The sequence below is a fragment of the Dendrobates tinctorius genome, unplaced genomic scaffold (genome assembly GCF_039654945.1).
Source record: "Dendrobates tinctorius isolate UK_male_01 unplaced genomic scaffold, ASM3965494v1 ptg000145l, whole genome shotgun sequence".
NCBI classification, from domain to species: Eukaryota; Metazoa; Chordata; class Amphibia; order Anura; family Dendrobatidae; genus Dendrobates; species Dendrobates tinctorius.
Window position 1 is genome coordinate 2,927,544 of NW_027361812.1, and position 17,451 is coordinate 2,944,994.

The following is a 17,451-nucleotide window of genomic DNA, read 5'->3' on the forward strand; positions in this document are numbered from 1 at the left end:
CTTTGATAAGGCAGCATAACAACCTAAAAACATCTTTGAACCCCCACCATATTTGACTGTAGGTACTGTGATTTTTTTTTTCATTGTAGGCCTCATTCCGTTTTCAGTAAACAGTAGAATGATATGCTATACCAAAAAGCTCTATTTTGATCTCATCTGTCCACAAGCCACTTTCTCAGAAGGGCTTAGGCTGGAGTCACACACAACGATTAAAAAAGGTCCGATTTTAACGGTCCGAAATCGCACAAAGGTATCTTAACCAGTGATCCGTTTTTGATGCGATTTTTCTTCATCGATGCGATTTTACTCGCATGTAAGGATCCTTTTGACATCCGTCTGGCGAGATTTTCTCGCAGGATAGCTAAATGGACATATAATGGAGCCCAATGACCGGTTTCCTCACACAAACGAATTAATAGATCTAGACACATTATATATATATATATATATATATATATATATATATATATATATATATATATATATATATATATATATATTTCTAATTCATACAGTTCTTCAGTGCAGAATAGCCGCTGAAACATTTGCCGGCTTTTGTATAGTAATTCTACTGCCCGACATGAAATGACACATGGTTTATATATAGTTAACCATTTCATTTCATGTTTTGTTTTTTTTTTTATGTCTGTCACTATTCATTATATGAGGGTTTGTGGGTAAAATTTTTTACTTTTAGGGGTTCATTTAAGGAGTTAATTCGTTGTATTAAATTGCGGGGACTCCCTGCAGCCTCAGGGACGTCAGCGGGAGTCCCAGCAGTTTAATACAACGAATTAACCCCTTAAATGAACCCCTAAAACTCCAAAATTTTACCCACAAACCCTCATATAATTAATAGTGATAGACATAAAAAAAAACAAAATATGAAATGGTTAACTATATGTAAACCATTTGTCATTTCATGTCGGGCAGGAGAATGACTATACAAAAGCCGGCAAATGTTTCAGCGGCTATTCTGCAATGAAGAACTGTATGGATTAGAAAAATATATATATAAATGTGTCTCTATGACATGTATAAAATATATATATATGTGTGTGTGTATATATACAGTGCCTACAAGTAGTATTCAACCCCCTGCAGATTTAGCAGGTTTACACATTCGGAATTAACTTGGCATTGTGACATTTGGACTGTAGATCAGCCTGGAAGTGTGAAATGCACTGCAGCAAAAAAGAATGTTATTTCTTTGTTTAATTTTTTTTTAAATTGTGAAAAATTTATTCAGAGGGTCATTTATTATTCAACCCCTCAAACCACCAGAATTCTGTTTGGTTCCCTTAAAGTATTAAGAAGTATTTCAGGCACAAAGAACAATGAGCTTCACATGTTTGGATTAATTATCTCTTTTTCCAGCCTTTTCTGACTATTTAAGACCCTCCCCAAACTTGTGAACAGCACTCATACATGGTCAACATGGGAAAGACAAAGGAGCATTCCAAGGCCATCAGAGACAAGATCGTGGAGGGTCACAAGGCAGGCAAGGGGTACAAAACCCTTTCCAAGGAGTTGGGCCTACCTGTCTCCACTGTTGGGAGCATCATCCGGAAGTGGAAGGCTTATGGAACTACTGTTAGCCTTCCACGGCCTGGACAGCCTTTGAAAGTTTCCTCCCGTGCCGAGGCCAGGCTTGTCCGAAGAGTCAAGGCTAACCCAAGGACAACAAGGAAGGAGCTCCAGGAAGATCTCATGGCAGTGGGGACATTGGTTTCAGTCAATACCATAAGTAACGTACTCCACCGCAATGGTCTCCGTTCCAGACGAGCCCATAAGGTACCTTTACTTTCAAAGCGTCATGTCAAGGCTCGTCTACAGTTTGCTCATGATCACTTGGAGGACTCTGAGACAGACTGGTTCAAGGTTCTCTGGTCTGATGAGACCAAGATCGAGATCTTTGGTGCCAACCACACATGTGACGTTTGGAGACTGGATGGCACTGCATACAACCCCAAGAATACCATCCCTACAGTCAAGCATGGTGGTGGCAGCATCATGCTGTGGGGCTGTTTCTCAGCCAAGGGGCCTGGCCATCTGGTCCGCATCCATGGGAAGATGGATAGCACGGCCTACCTAGAGATTTTGGCCAAGAACCTCCACTCCTCCATCAAGGATCTTAAGATGGGTCGTCATTTCATCTTCCAACAAGACAACGACCCAAAGCACACAGCCAGCAAAACCAAGGCCTGGTTCAAGAGGCAAAAAATCAAGGTGTTGGAGTGGCCTAGTCAGTCTCCTGACCTTAACCCAATTGAAAACTTGTGGAAGGAGCTCAAGATTAAAGTCCACATGAGACACCCAAAGAATCTAGATAGCTTGGAGAAGATCTGCATGGAGGAGTGGGCCAAGATAACTCCAGAGACCTGTGCCGGCCTGATCAGGTCTTATAAAAGACGATTATTAGCTGTAATTGCAAACAAGGGTTATTCCACAAAATATTAAACCTAGGGGTTGAATAATAATTGACCCACACTTGTATGTTTGAAATTTATTAAAATTTAACTGAGCAACATAACTTTTTGGTTTGTAAGATTTATGCATCTGTTAATAAATCCTGCTCCTGTGTGAAGTTTGAAGGCTCTAACTTATTTGCATCTTATCAAACCTGCTAAATCTGCAGGGGGTTGAATACTACTTGTAGGCACTGTGTGTATATATATATATATATATATATATATATATATATATATATATATATATATATATAATGTGTATTTAATGTGTCTAGATCTATTAATTCCTTTCTTTATTTAACCGGACACTGTGATTTTACTGTATTTGGAAAAAAAAATTGCCGGCTTTTGGTGCGATTTTACCGCAACTCACACATCGGGTTCGTTTGCAATCCAATTTTTTATCGCCCCCATAGACTTGCATTGTCGAATCCGATCCGAAAACCGGTGAGAATCGCAGCATGCTGCGATTGTCTCGGTCCGAGGATTGGATCCGATAAAAAATCGCATGATGTGAGCTGCCCCATAGAATAACATTGGGATGAATGCAATGCGATTTTTTTTTTTTTTTTTTTTTTTTTTTTTTTTGATTTTTTTTTTTTTTTTTAAATCGCATTGCATTCGTCCGATTTAATCGCTAGTGTGACCCCGGCCTTACTCGTGTACATTATGGCAAACTGCAGTCAAGTTTTGTTTGTCAGCAGTGGGATCCTCCTGCCATAGCGTTTTATTTCCTTCAAATGTTGACCGGTTTGGCTGACACTGATGCACCTTGTGATTACAGGACAGCTTGAATTTTTTTTTTTTTTTTGGAACTTGATTCGGGCTGTTTATCCACCATCTGGATTATCCTGCATTGCAACTTTTAATTTTTTTCTCTGCTATCCACATCCACAGATTAGCTCCAGTTCAATGGGTTGTAATCTTGGTTATGTTGCACACCATGGACCAAGGAGCATAAAGATCTGAGGACTTTAAGGCCCTTTTACATTTAGCGATGCACAAGCGATCCGACCGGCGATCCGACCCGGTCAGGATCGCTGGTGCATCGCTAAATGATCTCTAGTGAGCTTTCACACAGAAAGATCTCACAGCGATGCAGCAGCGACGCAGTGCACGTTACTTACCTTTCACACACAGCGATCCAGACGTCCTCCCGCCCGCCTCCACGCGTCGCTCGTCTCACACAGCAGGAAGCAGACGACGAGAAATGGAGCCGCGCGATCTGCGACAGCCAGCGGTCAGAGGTAAGTATCACACATAGCGATAGTGACATTTTAGCGATATTGCTAGCGATATCGCTATGTGTAAAACCCCCTTAAGAACCAAAATAGTTAAACAATATCAACAACCTCAAGGTTACAAATCCATCTCCAGACAGTTCTCTTCTCCTTTCTGTTCTCCATGCTTAGTGTGGCCCACACAGACACTCAATTCAAAGATTGAGTCAACTTCTCTCCTTTTTTTTTTTTTAATCTGGTTTCAGATGTGGTTTTCAGATTGCCCACACCTGTCCCTTGCCACAGGTGAGTTTAAATGAGCATCACATGCGTGAAATAAAGTTGTTTACACACAATTAGGGAAAGGTGCTGACAATTTGGCCCATTTTTGAGGTTTTGTGTGAAAGTATGTCCCAATTCTTGCTTTCACATAAAGGAAATAAATGTATATAACTTGTAATTGCAATAATTTTCTGGAAGAAATGCTTAAATTTCTGGGATAATTTCAAGGATGACAACACTTTCAGCCATGATTGTTAATAATATATAGAGATAGATACAGTAATTCCTATATGTCCAAAAAAGGACAGTAATTGTTAGATACTTCAAATAAAATACATCAACCTGGGTCTATTGCGGTTTGTTAATAAAATGACTACTAAAAAGGACAGGGCTATGAACATCCAAAAAAGGGAGGCAGATGCACAGTATTTTTGTAAAGAGCAAAGGTTAAGCAGACAGCTGATATTATCAGGCCAGGAAGGTCCATGGTTATTGCGCCCGTCACTGCCTAAAAATACTCAACGTGTGCAGGTACCCTTAATGTCCGTGGTGAACCTTGTCTGAAGGCCGCTCTGGTGTTCTGGAATATCAGGTATTTCTTGCTGGTTGACTTTTGGCCTTCCACATACAGACCATGTATGGATGGCTGCACAAGGTAAACAGGATGACTACATGCATCCTATCATTGGAGTCACCTACATGGCCACGTACTAACTTATGTACTGAATCTTACCTTTCTCTTTTAACCCCTTTCCTACAATGGACGTAATATTCCGTCCATGGGACCAGGGACTTAATTCCCATGGACGGAATATTACGGCTAATGCTATCAGCTGCGCTCAAGGGGGGAGCGCAGCTGATCGCGGCCGGGTGTCAGCTGATTATCACAGCTGACACCCGGCTGTTATGAGCTCATTGTCTTTCTGTCTGTGTTTGTGTTTTCATCTGTTTTCACTGTCAATACATGTTGGGGGCTGTCTATTGCTTTGGGGTCTGCTCTGGGGCAGTTTAGATTTCCCCTTTCTTTTTTTAGGTTTATTTAGTTCTCCGGCTGTGAATGAGGTGTCTAGGACCACCGTAGGAACACCCCACGGCTACTGTTAGTTGTTGTGAATAGGATCAAGGGTCTGCAATCCGCTAGCTACCAACCTCTCCGGTTTTCTGGACTTAGCTTGTATTTTTGTTTTTTCCTCTTCCGGTGACTCATTCATAACACCCGGCACAATGTGTCAGCTCGCAGAATAAAGCGATGCAAAAATAATTATTTTTTTATATAAAATTGCTTTCATTGCATAAAAGCGCCAAAGCATAAAAAACATAAATGTGGTATCGCTGTAACCGTACTGACCCGAAGAAGAAAACCGCTTTATCAATTTTACCGCACGCAGAACGGTGTAAGCGCACCCCCCAAAAGAAATTCATGAAACGCTGGTTTTTGTTCATTCTGCGTCCCAAAAATCGGAATAAAAAGCGATCAAAAGATGTCATGTGCCCGAACATTATACCAAAAAAAGTCAACTCGTCCCGCAAAAAATAAGACCTCACATGACTCAGTGGGTCAAAATATGGAAAAATTATAGCTCTCAATATGTGGTGATGCAAAAACTATTTTTACAATAAAAAGCGCCTTTTAGCGTATGACAGCTGCCAAACAAAAAAACCCGCCATAAATAGTAAATCAAACCTCACGTTATCACCCCCTTAGTTAGGGAAAAATTAATAAAATTAAAAAAAGTATTTCCATTTTCCCATTAGGGCTAGGGTTGAGATTAGGGTTAGGGGTGTGTTAGGGTTTGAGTTTGAATTGGGGGGGTTTCCACTGTTTGGGCACATCAGGTGCTCTCCAAACGCATCATGGCGTCTGATCTCAATTCCAGCCAATTCTGCGTTGAAAAAGTCAAATGGTGCTCCCTCCCTTCCAAGCTCTGCCATGCACCCAAACAGTGCTTTATCCCCACATACGGGGTACCAGCATACTCAGGACAAATTGCACAATAACTATTAGGGTCCTGTTACCTTTGGGAAAATAAGAATTGGGGGTGAAAAGATCATTTTTGTGGAAAAAATGATTTCTTTAATTGTACCGCCGTACGTTATAAACTTCTGTGAAGCCCTTGTGGGTTCAAAGTTCTCACCACATATCTAGATAAGTTCCTTGGGGGGTCTAGTTTCCAAAATGGGGTCACTTGTGTGGGGTTTCCACTGTTTAGGTACATCAGGGGCTCTCCAAACGTGACATGGTGTCCAATCTGAATTCCAGCCAATTTTGCATTGAAAAAATCAAACGGCGCTCCTTCCCTTCTGAGCTCTGCCATGCACCGAAACAGTGGTCCCCCCCCCCCCCCCCACATATCAGGTATCAGCTTACTCAGGACAAATTGCACAATAACTTTTGCATTCCAATTTCTCCTGTTACCCTTGGTAAAATAAAAAAAATTGAACCTGAAGTATTTTTTTGTGAAAAAAAGTTAAATGTTCTCTTTTTTTTTTTAATCAAAAAATTCCTGTGAAGCACCTGAAGGGTTAATAAACTTCTTGAATGTGGTTTTGAGCACCTTAAGGGGTGCATTTTTTTTTTTTCTACAATGGTGTCACTTTTGGGTATTTTCTATCATATAGACCCCTCAAAGTGGCTTCAAATGTGATGTGGTCCGTAAAAATAAAATGGTGTTGTAAAAATGAGAAATCGCTGGTCAACTTTTAACCCTTATAACTTCCTCACAAAAAAAAATTTTGGTTCCAAAATTGTGCTGATGTAAAGTAAACATGTGGTAAATGTTACTTATTAAGTTTTTTGTGTGCCGTATCTCTGTGATTTAAGGGCATAATTCAAAGTTGGAAAATTGCGAAATTTTCGCCAAATTTCTGTTTTTTTCCACAAATAAACACAAGTTATTTGAATGAAATTTTGCCACTAACATGAAGTACAATATGTCACGAGAAAACATTGTCAGAATCGCTGAGATCCATGGAAGCGTTTCAGAGTTATTACCTCATAAAGGAACAGTGGTCAGAATTGTAAAAATTGGCCCGGGAGTTAACGTGCAAATCACCCTTGGTAGTGAAGGGGTTAAAAATGAGAAACTGGAAAAGCGTCACCATAAAATAACCATCACTTGGGTCATAAATATGGCGCTAACAGGATTCTCAAAATTAGGAAATAAAAATCTGCTTATCTTCCAAAAAACTGTGAAATCTCATATCTATGATACCCATAACATTCATCCACTCAATGCCGACTTTTATTCCCCATTGACTTGCATTGGGGTCGGGTTAACTCCGACTTTTTTTTTTTGCCCTAGTCGGACCAGTTTCATACGACTCAAATTTTGTTTCATGAAACCCGATCCGACCAAAGTCGCTCAACTCTACTCCCAGCCATTGTCTGCCCCCCAAAAAGGAACACCGAGCACATGACAGAAATGAATCCCCCCTTCCTGTGCCGATATACACATCACACATCCTCCATCATATAGGCACATCTTCCCTCTAAAGGGATCATTGGTATGGAAGTCAGAGCAAATCCATCCAGCGCTTTGGTTTTGACCCCAGGCCTCTCTTAAAGGGATCTCTGGTATGGAAGTTAGGACCATTCCACTCAGCTCTGTGGTTGTGACCCCAGTTTCTCTTAAAGGGATCAATGGTATGGAATTTAGGGCAAATCCACTCTGCGCTTTGGTACTGACCCCAGGCCTTTCTTAAAAGCATCTCCTGTATGGAAGTTAGGGCAAATCCCTCAGCGCTCTGATTTTGACCCCAGGGTTCTATTAAAAGGGATCATTGGTATGCAAGTCAGGTCAGGGCAAATCCACTCAGCGCTCTGGTTCTGACCCAAGGCCCCTCTTAACTTCCATACCGGGGATCCCTTTAAGAGAGGCCTGGTGTCAGAACCAGAGCGCTGAGTGGATTTGCCCTGACTTCCATACCAATGATCCCTTTAATAGAAGCCTGGGGTGAGAGAGTGCTGAGGGATTTACCATAACTTCCAAATGGGGGATCCCTTTATGGTAAATCCCTCAGCACTCTCTCACCCCAGGCTTCTATTAAAGGGATCATTGGTATGGAAGTCAGGGCAAATCCACTCAGCGCTCTGGTTCTGACACCAGGCCTCTCTTAAAGGGATCCCCGGTATGGAAGTTAGGACCGTTCCACTTAGCGCTCTTGTTCTGACCCCAGGCTGGTGGGATATTAGGGGTAGTAGTCCGGTGGCTCTGGCTGACGGGATGATTTGGGATATTAGTGGTAGTTGTCTGGTGGCTTTGGCTGACGAGATGATGTGGGATATTAGGGGTAGTAGTCCGGTGGCTCTGGCTGACTGGATGATGTGGGATATTAGGGGTAGTAGTCCGGTGGCTCTGGCTGAAGGGACGATGTGGGATATTAGTAGTCCGGTGGCTCTGGCTGAAGGGACGATGTGGGATATTAGTAGTCCGGTGGCTCTGGCTGACGGGGCGATGTGGGATATTAGAGGTAGTAGTCTGGTGGCTCTGGCTGATGGGATGATTTGGGATATTAGTGGTTGTCTGGTGGCTTTGGCTGATGGGATGATGTGGGATATTAGTGGTAGTTGTCCGGTAGCTCTGGCTGACGGGATGATGGGGGATATTAGGGGTAGTAGTCCGGTGGCTCTGGCTGACGGGATGATGTGGGATATTAGGGGTAGTAGTCCGGTGGCTCTGGCTCACGGGACGATGTGGGATATTTGGCGTAGTAGTCCAGTGGCTCTGGCTGATGGGACGATGTGGGATATTAGAGGTAGTAGTCCGATGGCTCTGGCTGACGGGACGATGTGGGATATCAGAGGTAGTAGTTCGGTGGCTCCGGCTGACGGGATGATGTGGGATATTAGGGGTAGTAGTCTGGCGGCTCTGGCTGACGGGATGATGTGGGATACTATAGTGAATGTGGCTATGTGGAGTGGGCGGGGCTCCACACTCAGATAGATAGAGAGATATATATATATAATATATTAGCGAGCGATAATCGTTATAATTTGTTATAACTAACCGTAGCTCTTCAGCTAGTCTCTATATATAAAAATGAATGTGTGTATCACCAACCAATCACGAAGCATATTTCATTTCACCAGAGCTGTTGAAAAGAAGCTGAGCTGTGATTGGTTGCTATGAGCAACAGTTTTCCAACTTGACAACACCTCAGCAGACACTGACATGGTGGGAGAAATATAGCATCCCTGGGAACATAAGCTCCCAGCCATTGTCTGCCCCCCTGAAAGGAGCAGAGAGCACATGACAGAAATGAATCCCCCTCCTATGCCCATATACCATCACACATCCTCCATCCCGTAAGCACATCTTCCCTCTTAAAGGGATCATTGGTATGGAAGTCAGAGCAAATCCATCCAGCACTTTAGTTTTGACCCCAGGCCTCTATTAAAGGGATCCCCGATATAGAAGTTAGGACAGTTCCACTCAGCTCTGTAGTTCTGACCCCAGGGTCTCTTAAAGAGATCATTGGTATGGAATTTAGGGCAATTCCACTCTGCGCTTTGGTACTGACCCCAGGCCCTTCTTAAAGGGATCTCCGGTATGGAAGTCAGGGCAATTGCCTTCACATGCTCTGGTACTGACCCCAGGCTTCTCTTAAAGGGATCTCCGGTATGGAAGTTAGGTAAATCCCTCAGCGCTCTGATTCTCACTCCAGGCTTCTATTAAAGGGATCCCCGGTATGGAAGTCAGGGCAAATCCACTCAGCGCTCTGGTTCTGACGCCAGGCCTCTCTTAAAGGGATCCCCCCAGTATGGAAGTTAGGACCGTTCCACTCAGCGCTCTGGTTCTGACTCCAGGCTGATGGGATGATGTGGGATATTAGTGGTAGTTGTCCGCTGGCTCTGGCTGATGGGATGATGTGGGATATTATAGTGAATGTGGCTACGCGGAATGGGTGGGGCTCTATGCTCAGCTGTATATACAGTGTGTGTGTGTGTATATATATATGTGTGTATATATATATATATATATATATATATACACTCACTGGCCACTTTATTAGGTACACCTGTCCAACTGTGTGTTAAGACTTAATTTCTAATCAGCCAATCACATGGCGGCAACTCAGTGCATTTAGGCATGTAGACATGGTCAAGACAATCTCCTGCAGTTCAAACCGAGCATCAGTATGGGGAAGAAAGGTGATTTGAGTGCCTTTGAACGTGGCATGATTGTTGGTGCCAGAAGGGCTGGTCTGAGAATTTCAGAAACTGCTGATCTACTGGGATTTTCACGCACAACCATCTCTAGGGTTTACAGAGAATGGTCCGAAAAAGAAAAAAAATCCAGTGAGCGGCAGTTCTGTGGCCGGAAATGCCATGTTGATGCCAGAGGTCAGAGGAGAATGGGCAGACTGGTTCGAGCTGATAGAAAGGCAACAGTGACTCAAATTGCCACCCGTTACAACCAAGGTAGGCAGAAGAGCATCTCTGAACGCACAGTGCGTCGAACTTTGAGGCAGATGGGCTACAGCAGCAGAAGACCACACTGGGTACCACTCCTCTCAGCTAAGAACAGGAAACTGAGGCTACAATTTGCACAAGCTCATCGAAATTGGACAGTAGAAGATTGGAAAAACGTTGCCTGGTCTGATGAGTCTCGATTTCTGCTGCGACATTCGGATGGTAGGGTCAGAATTTGGCGTAAACAACATGAAAGCATGGATCCATCCTGCCTTGTATCAACGGTTCAGGCTGGTGGTGGTGGTGTCATGGTGTGGGGAATTTTTTCTTGGCACTCTTTGGGCCCCTTGGTACCAATTGAGCATCGTTGCAACGCCACAGCCTACCTGAGTATTGTTGCTGACCATGTCCATCCCTTTATGACCACAATGTACCCAACATCTGATGGCTACTTTCAGCAGGATAATGCGCCATGTCATAAAGCTCGAATCATCTCAGATTGGTTTCTTGAACATGACAATGAGTTTACTGTACTCAAATGGCCTCCTCAGTCACCAGATCTCAATCCAATAGAGCATCTTTGGGATGTGGTGGAACGGGAGATTCGCATCAGGGATGTGCAGCCGACAAATCTGCGCCAACTGTGTGATGCCATCATGTCAATATGGTCCAAAATCTCTGAGGAATGCTTCCAGCACCTTGTTGAATCTCTGCCACGAAGAATTGAGGCAGTTCTGAAGGCAAAAGGGGGTCCAACCCCTTACTAGCATGGTGTACCTAATAAAGTGGCCAGTGAGTGTATATATATATATATATTTTAGAGAGATTGATATAATCATTATAATTTGTTATAGCTAACTGTAGTTAGTTACTATGCCCGGGCAGCGCCGGGCTCTTCAGCTAGTGCACCATAAAAATGGCCATGTGAAGTGGTGTGTTGTCGCAAATGTGTACTGTACAGAAAATATAATTCTCCGCTAGAATGCAGTGCTTAATAAGATTCTGTATTTGCGGGCCAAAATGCAGTCACTAAAACTTATCACAAGGGCAACTTGTGCTGAATTCAATTGGTCATATATTGACTAAAATGTAAGATATTCAAGGTTTTATTGTACACTCAATGGTGTTTTATAAACTTCATGTAGCGAAACTTTAAAGGATCATTCCCATTTTTTTAAAATTCCAGAACAGCACCATGACCTGATAATCTTTCAAACTCTGCACTTCTATACATGGAATACTTGCCATCCATACTGTTCAGTGTCAAAATTGATTCCTGAAATTCTAATCCTTCTCTTCCTCTATATACTTTGCTTTAGGCTGTGTGCCCACGTAAGCGTTTTTTTTTTGCGTTTTTAAGCGTTTTTACCAGCAAAAACGCCTAAAAATCACTTTAAAAAAGCATCCCATTCATTTTAACGCATTTTGCACTTGTGCATATTAATGCGTTTTTCTCGCGGAAAAAACGCATTGCGGTAAACGCAGTAGGCTCATTAATTTTGCGGAAAAGTCTGCGTTTTTAGCTGTTTTCTATGAGACTGGGGACGCGCGGTAAAAAAACGCATAAAAAATGCGTGTTTTCTGGGAAGGAGTCGGGTTTTCATGCAAAAATTTTCTGCATACCTGGGCACATAGCCTTAAATTCTGTAAGGCATAACATGACCAGGTAGAACCAGTACTATATATCTTCTGTGATTACGCTGTAATTATCCTCGTTAGTTTTCTTAAACTAACAAATACATTATAACTTTACAGTCAGGGAGGCTGAACTGTGATGCTCCTCTACATTAGAATTGTGTGACCGGATCTGTGCAGTCATCATCAGTAACTGTGATAGGTTTGTTTTCTCTCTGGATAATTTCCAAGGTAAACTGAATTTCATTCAGTTTCAACATTATAGGCAGTCCTGATGACTGAGATGGTGACTCACTTTAGAAAAAAAAAAGCATGCGATTCCCATTGGTTCACTATGAGATCAAGTGATCTATCTGAGGGAAGACTATTCCATGAATTTCCAGATAAAAAGGAACAACTGAATAAGAGGATACTAGCTGAATTCTATATATTTAGCCTGATGGACTAGTGACAGGAAGAATAAAAAAACAAACCAAAAAAAAACCTAAACCTGGAGTTCTATTTTACAGATGGCCAAATGTCATCATGGTTAAATGGTTAAGGGCGTATTCTCAAGCTGTTTGTTCAGCAGCTCTCTAATCTGCAGTTTTCTTATTTCTTGGTTTTTAGCGGGACGGGAGCTGCACCTGAAGTGACTGTTCTGGTCAGCAGCAGAACTGTAGTATTAATAGAGCTGTAAAGCTCAGCACAAGTTCTGCTTTGACATTCAGCTATCGTTTTTTTTGCTTTGGAGTCTGCAATGCTATCACTGTATTTGCATATAGAAGCCTTTGACTATGCACACAGCTTCCTAACAATGACTGTGAGACATGGTGCTGGGAATTGTGATTCTACTGAACTGATAACTGCGTCCTCAGGAGCTGTGAAGGGAAGTGATCAGTAAACTGTTGTATAGAAATCAATGCACTGGAAAGAGCTGACTGGGGTGTTAAGAGTTAACCCTTCTGTAATGTAGATACTGTGCACATTTAACCTGAACAGGCTCTGGTGGTAATGCTCCATTGAAACCAGCTGTACACTATGTAAGATAAAAGCTCTCACTGCAGGAAAATGAGAGAGCATGTCAATTGCACACTTGCTTGTTTTAATACTGATTTAAAGCAATTAAATAATTTGAGAATACCACTTTAAGGAAATTGCTTACAAGGGATTAATATTTTTTTCCTTATTTTTAGTATAATTTTAAGATTATGTCCAATGGTCTAGTCCAAGGACACCCTCTCTTTATTTTTTTTATTCATTGTCTATTTTAGGCAAGGATTGGATCAGATGTGCTTGTTGTCATACAATTCTGACACCCAAATACAGGCGCCAGAGGAGTAATATGTCTCCCAATTAATCCTATTCGGGAAGTCTTTAAAGTCAAGGCCACATTGGTCTTAATCCTGTTTCAGGAATAGATATTTCCTTTTCATTCCTGATGTTATACAGAAGTCTGTCAGCTTTTAGTCCATGGCCAATTTGTGGTTTGTTTGTTTTTAACTCCAAGTTGGAAAAATGTAACGTGTAACATATAGAATTTGAAAAGGCTTCTTTGTCATGAGTGGTCCTAGTGTAAAGCATTTTTACAGTAGCTGGCATTCACAGTTGTGCCTGAATTCCCCATGGCCTTCCCGCCGTCATGTTCTGTTCCCAACTACTGTAGTCTGAAGCGGTCCTTGTAAAACTTCAGGGAGCCATTCTGTCGGTTGACCAGCTGATGTCCAGAGTGGAAATATTCTTGGAGATAATAGTACAAGTGTCATTGCTTCCTTACAGGCAGGAGAGCTGTGAGGACAGAAGTGTCATCATGGGCAGGATTTTCTGCTGATGGGTTTTGCTTCTGTTACTTTGGCGTTAGGGCAATTGGATTGCGTCTTCATTGACTGTCAAAACTTGCACCGATTTGTGCATGGTCAATTTTAATCAATAGAGCTTACAATAATAATTTCCACATTTGGATTTGTATGAAAATAATGTTCCTGTGCAGAGAGAATCTTATAAATGTGCCCCTGCTGTGTACTGTGTAATGGCCGTGTCTGACAAAAGAGAGGATACAGTCAGGACAGCACTGGATCACAGCTGGTTCTTTTTGTGAGGTAAAACATTGCTGAAAAACAGATAGGGACATATTTTACCTCATAAAAAGATCCCGTGATGTCCTGTCTGTATCCAATCTCTTGCTTCCTCCCCTGCCCAGGAGCTGTGGTATGATCAGACCATGTTCCTGTACGGTCATTTTATTTTTCAACACTTCCAATTGTGGAATTTATGTCCAAGATCTATTAATGAAACTGTACTTTGTTGTGGGAAAACCCCTTTAAGGCCCTGTATGTACAGCGGTTTGGAAAAACACTTAACAGTATTAATTGTGCGTTCATGATTGCTATAGTTTTGCTTCCACTTTCTGCAAAGGTACCTGATACAGGCAGTTGCCTGCATGGGATTTTCTTCCATTAGCCTACAGCAATAACCCTATGCAGAATTCACTGGCTGATGCTTTTCTGTCCACTGAAAAGAAACGTGCCATCATAAAATGGCCAAAGTTGTTAACACCATTCTTAAATGCGTTGCACTTTTCAATAATTTGTTTTATGCAATTTGCACTCTGGCCACTGGGCCTCATAGTTTGCTGACCAAACTCCTGTTCCTCTCCTGATTTTGGCTTACAAATACTGACCGTGTGAGCGTGGCCTCACTGTTCTGTGGAAATCATTTCTCAGCAGTCATCCAGTCGCCATATCCAGGATCACAGTGACAAGTAGCGCGTTTGTGCGTATACTTCACAAATGGTGAGGGTTACAGCTCGACTCTTCCACCTTCCTGCACAATGATCTCTCTACAGAGCATGCCCACGACACTCATCCATAGAAGTCAATGAGCACTTTTCCTTTGTGACTATGGGTGCATGCGTTTTAAAACTAATCTGTCACCAGGTTTTTGCCACCTAATCTGAAAGCTGTATGATGTAGAGACAAACCCTTATTTTGGCGGTCATTTATTGGGCTACTTGCTGTGCTTTTGATCATCAGCACTTTTTTTTTTTTTTTTTTTTCTTTTTTATCACTAGAGGACTAGTAGATCTGTTGCCATGCAGTCTTCCAGATTCTTGGAGTCTGTATAACCCCCACTCTCCACTGATTAGCAGCTTTCTGTACACAGAACACTATATAACACCGCAATCTACACATATTGACAGAACTCAACATTCAGAGAACTGGTAGATCTCCAGCAGATAATACAGTGAGCCAGAGCACATGTTAGTATAGATGGCATACATTAATAATCTTTATTTTTATATAGCGCTAACATTCCGCAGCACTTTACAGTTTGCACACCTTATCACTGTCCCCGATAGGGAATTTAGATTGTGAGCCCTATCAGTATGTCTTTGGAATGTGGGAGGAAACCGGAGTGCCCGGAGGAAACCCACGCAAACACAGGGAGAACATATAAACTCCTTGCAGATGTTGTCATTGGTGGGATTCGAACCCAGGACCCCAGTGCTGCAAGGCTATCCACTGAGCCACCGTGCTGCCCATACATTAGGTGTGCATTGCATTTTTTTGTACCCAAGATGTTCTATATAACTTCCTACATCTCTGCCATTACGCCATGCCAGGGGGTGCGGGATTCGTTGCAGTACAGACTAGAAACTCTGCACCATTGAGTTCCAGGACAGCTGCTGGGTGATTGTAGGTGAATGCTGGATCCACAAGCATGGCTGGGCCTATGGAGGATGCAGAATTTTGTCATTTGTCCCACTGACACCATAGCACTAATGCATCCTGTATTGCCTTCTAACCAGGGCTGTGGCGTTGGTCAGCCAAACCTCCGACTCCTCAATTTCCGTGACTCCACCAAACTGGGCTCCGACCCCACGCCCTGCTTCTAACAGTGCCTAGTATTACGTGGTATCGCTAACATGAAGACAGCGCTTTTCTCTGTAGTTACAGCATCTAGCTGTACGATAACAATCTCGTTACCGCTAATACAGATTCATTTTCTTAGCTCGTATGAACAACGATCTTGGTAATCGTCTAGTAATGATTTCTTTTTTTTTTCTTGCCAGGCATTGAAAGATGAACGCAGCGATATAGAAAGCAGCTCTGAAGAGGAGGACACAACACTAAATGGCACAAAGTCAGTCCACAACACATCCAGCAACGGGGCCAACAGGGTGAATGGCCACGCTTCAGGTGGGCAGTGGTCTGAAGACTAAGTGAATGGACAGCCAGCAACATAGTAATATGTTCCCTTTTGTAAAAGACATGCTATAAGACTCAGCCTAAATCATTCCTCACAATCAACCGGTCCTGAACTGAGCCGCCCCTGGAGGGTGAAGCACATTCTGCACCAGACGACAGCCAGATTGCATCCCAGTTATTACTTGACAGTTGGTTCCATGGATCTGGATTCGCACGCGCTGGCTGCTATATATTTTGTTCAATCTGCACCTTTTTATAAACTGTGTGCTCCATACTCCCCTCCTCCCCCATTCATCCACTTGGGAAGAGACGGTCGTGCACAAGCCGTGATTGTGCTGATCGGGCCAATGTTACACTTGGTTGATTGGCAGTTGTCTCGCGCCGGGCCCTGGAGTTCACCGTGGATGAGACTACCCTCCGAGCTCCCATAGCTGTGCCAGGTACAAGGGGTGGCAAGCCCTTTCACAAGCAGTGTGTGGAAAATGATCAGGAGTGTGCGCCTTAATGTCCTATTTTATATATCATTGTTTACTTCAGTCTGTGAAAAAAAATAAAACAAAAAATGCACATTTTTATACTTTTTTTTTTTTTTTTTTGTATTTTTAAAAAGTTGTTCAGTTTAGAATTCCCATTTTTATATAATCTGTTTTGGAAAATCCTGCAATTTTTTTTGAGGCTATTCTAGACTCCTGCCTGTGATCATGAGGCTTCTGAGCAAAAATTACCGTACTAGAAAGCATGGGACATACGAGTCCAAAAGAGGCTCGGCGGATACTAATATTTTATATCCAATTTAAAACCACAAATGCGTAACACAAAAACAAGACTTAAACAATGTGGGCATTCTCTAATAAGTTCCTTCAGTAGAACAGAGGCCCCCTGTTACAAAGTGTCTTGCTCTGGAGGACCTGGAAAGCTTTGGGAATCTGATTTTTTGCATTGAATGTATAGGGCAATGACGGCGAACCTTTTAGAGACTGAGTGCCCAAACTGCAACGCAAAACCCACTTATTTATTGCAAAAGTGCCAACATGGCAATTTAACCTGAATACTGAGGTTTTAGTTTAGAAAAACAAAAAACAACTTGTACAGAGAGCAGACGGGGGCAACAGAGGGCAGCAACAGACAGAAGTGCAGGGTACCAGACTGCAGATATTAAAGGAATTTGTTCCCTTCATCCTGGTATATGCCTCTCTTGCTGGTCTGTGCCCTCCCCAATCCTTGTATATGCTTCCCCATCCTGG

At 42.5% G+C, this 17,451-nt stretch overlaps 1 protein-coding gene across 2 annotated transcripts in view; it reads left to right on the forward strand.

Annotated features, from left to right (window-relative positions):
- CERS5 (ceramide synthase 5) overlaps nucleotides 1-16,774 on the forward strand; it is an 88,106-nt gene extending 71,332 nt beyond the window's left edge. For both annotated transcript variants that reach the window (XM_073546121.1, XM_073546122.1), the window contains one exon: nucleotides 16,072-16,774. In XM_073546121.1, the coding sequence (XP_073402222.1) occupies nucleotides 16,072-16,221 (150 nt within the window). In that variant the 3' untranslated portion in view covers nucleotides 16,222-16,774. The remainder of the gene's footprint in view (nucleotides 1-16,071) is intronic.
- Nucleotides 16,775-17,451: the final 677 nt, after the last annotated feature.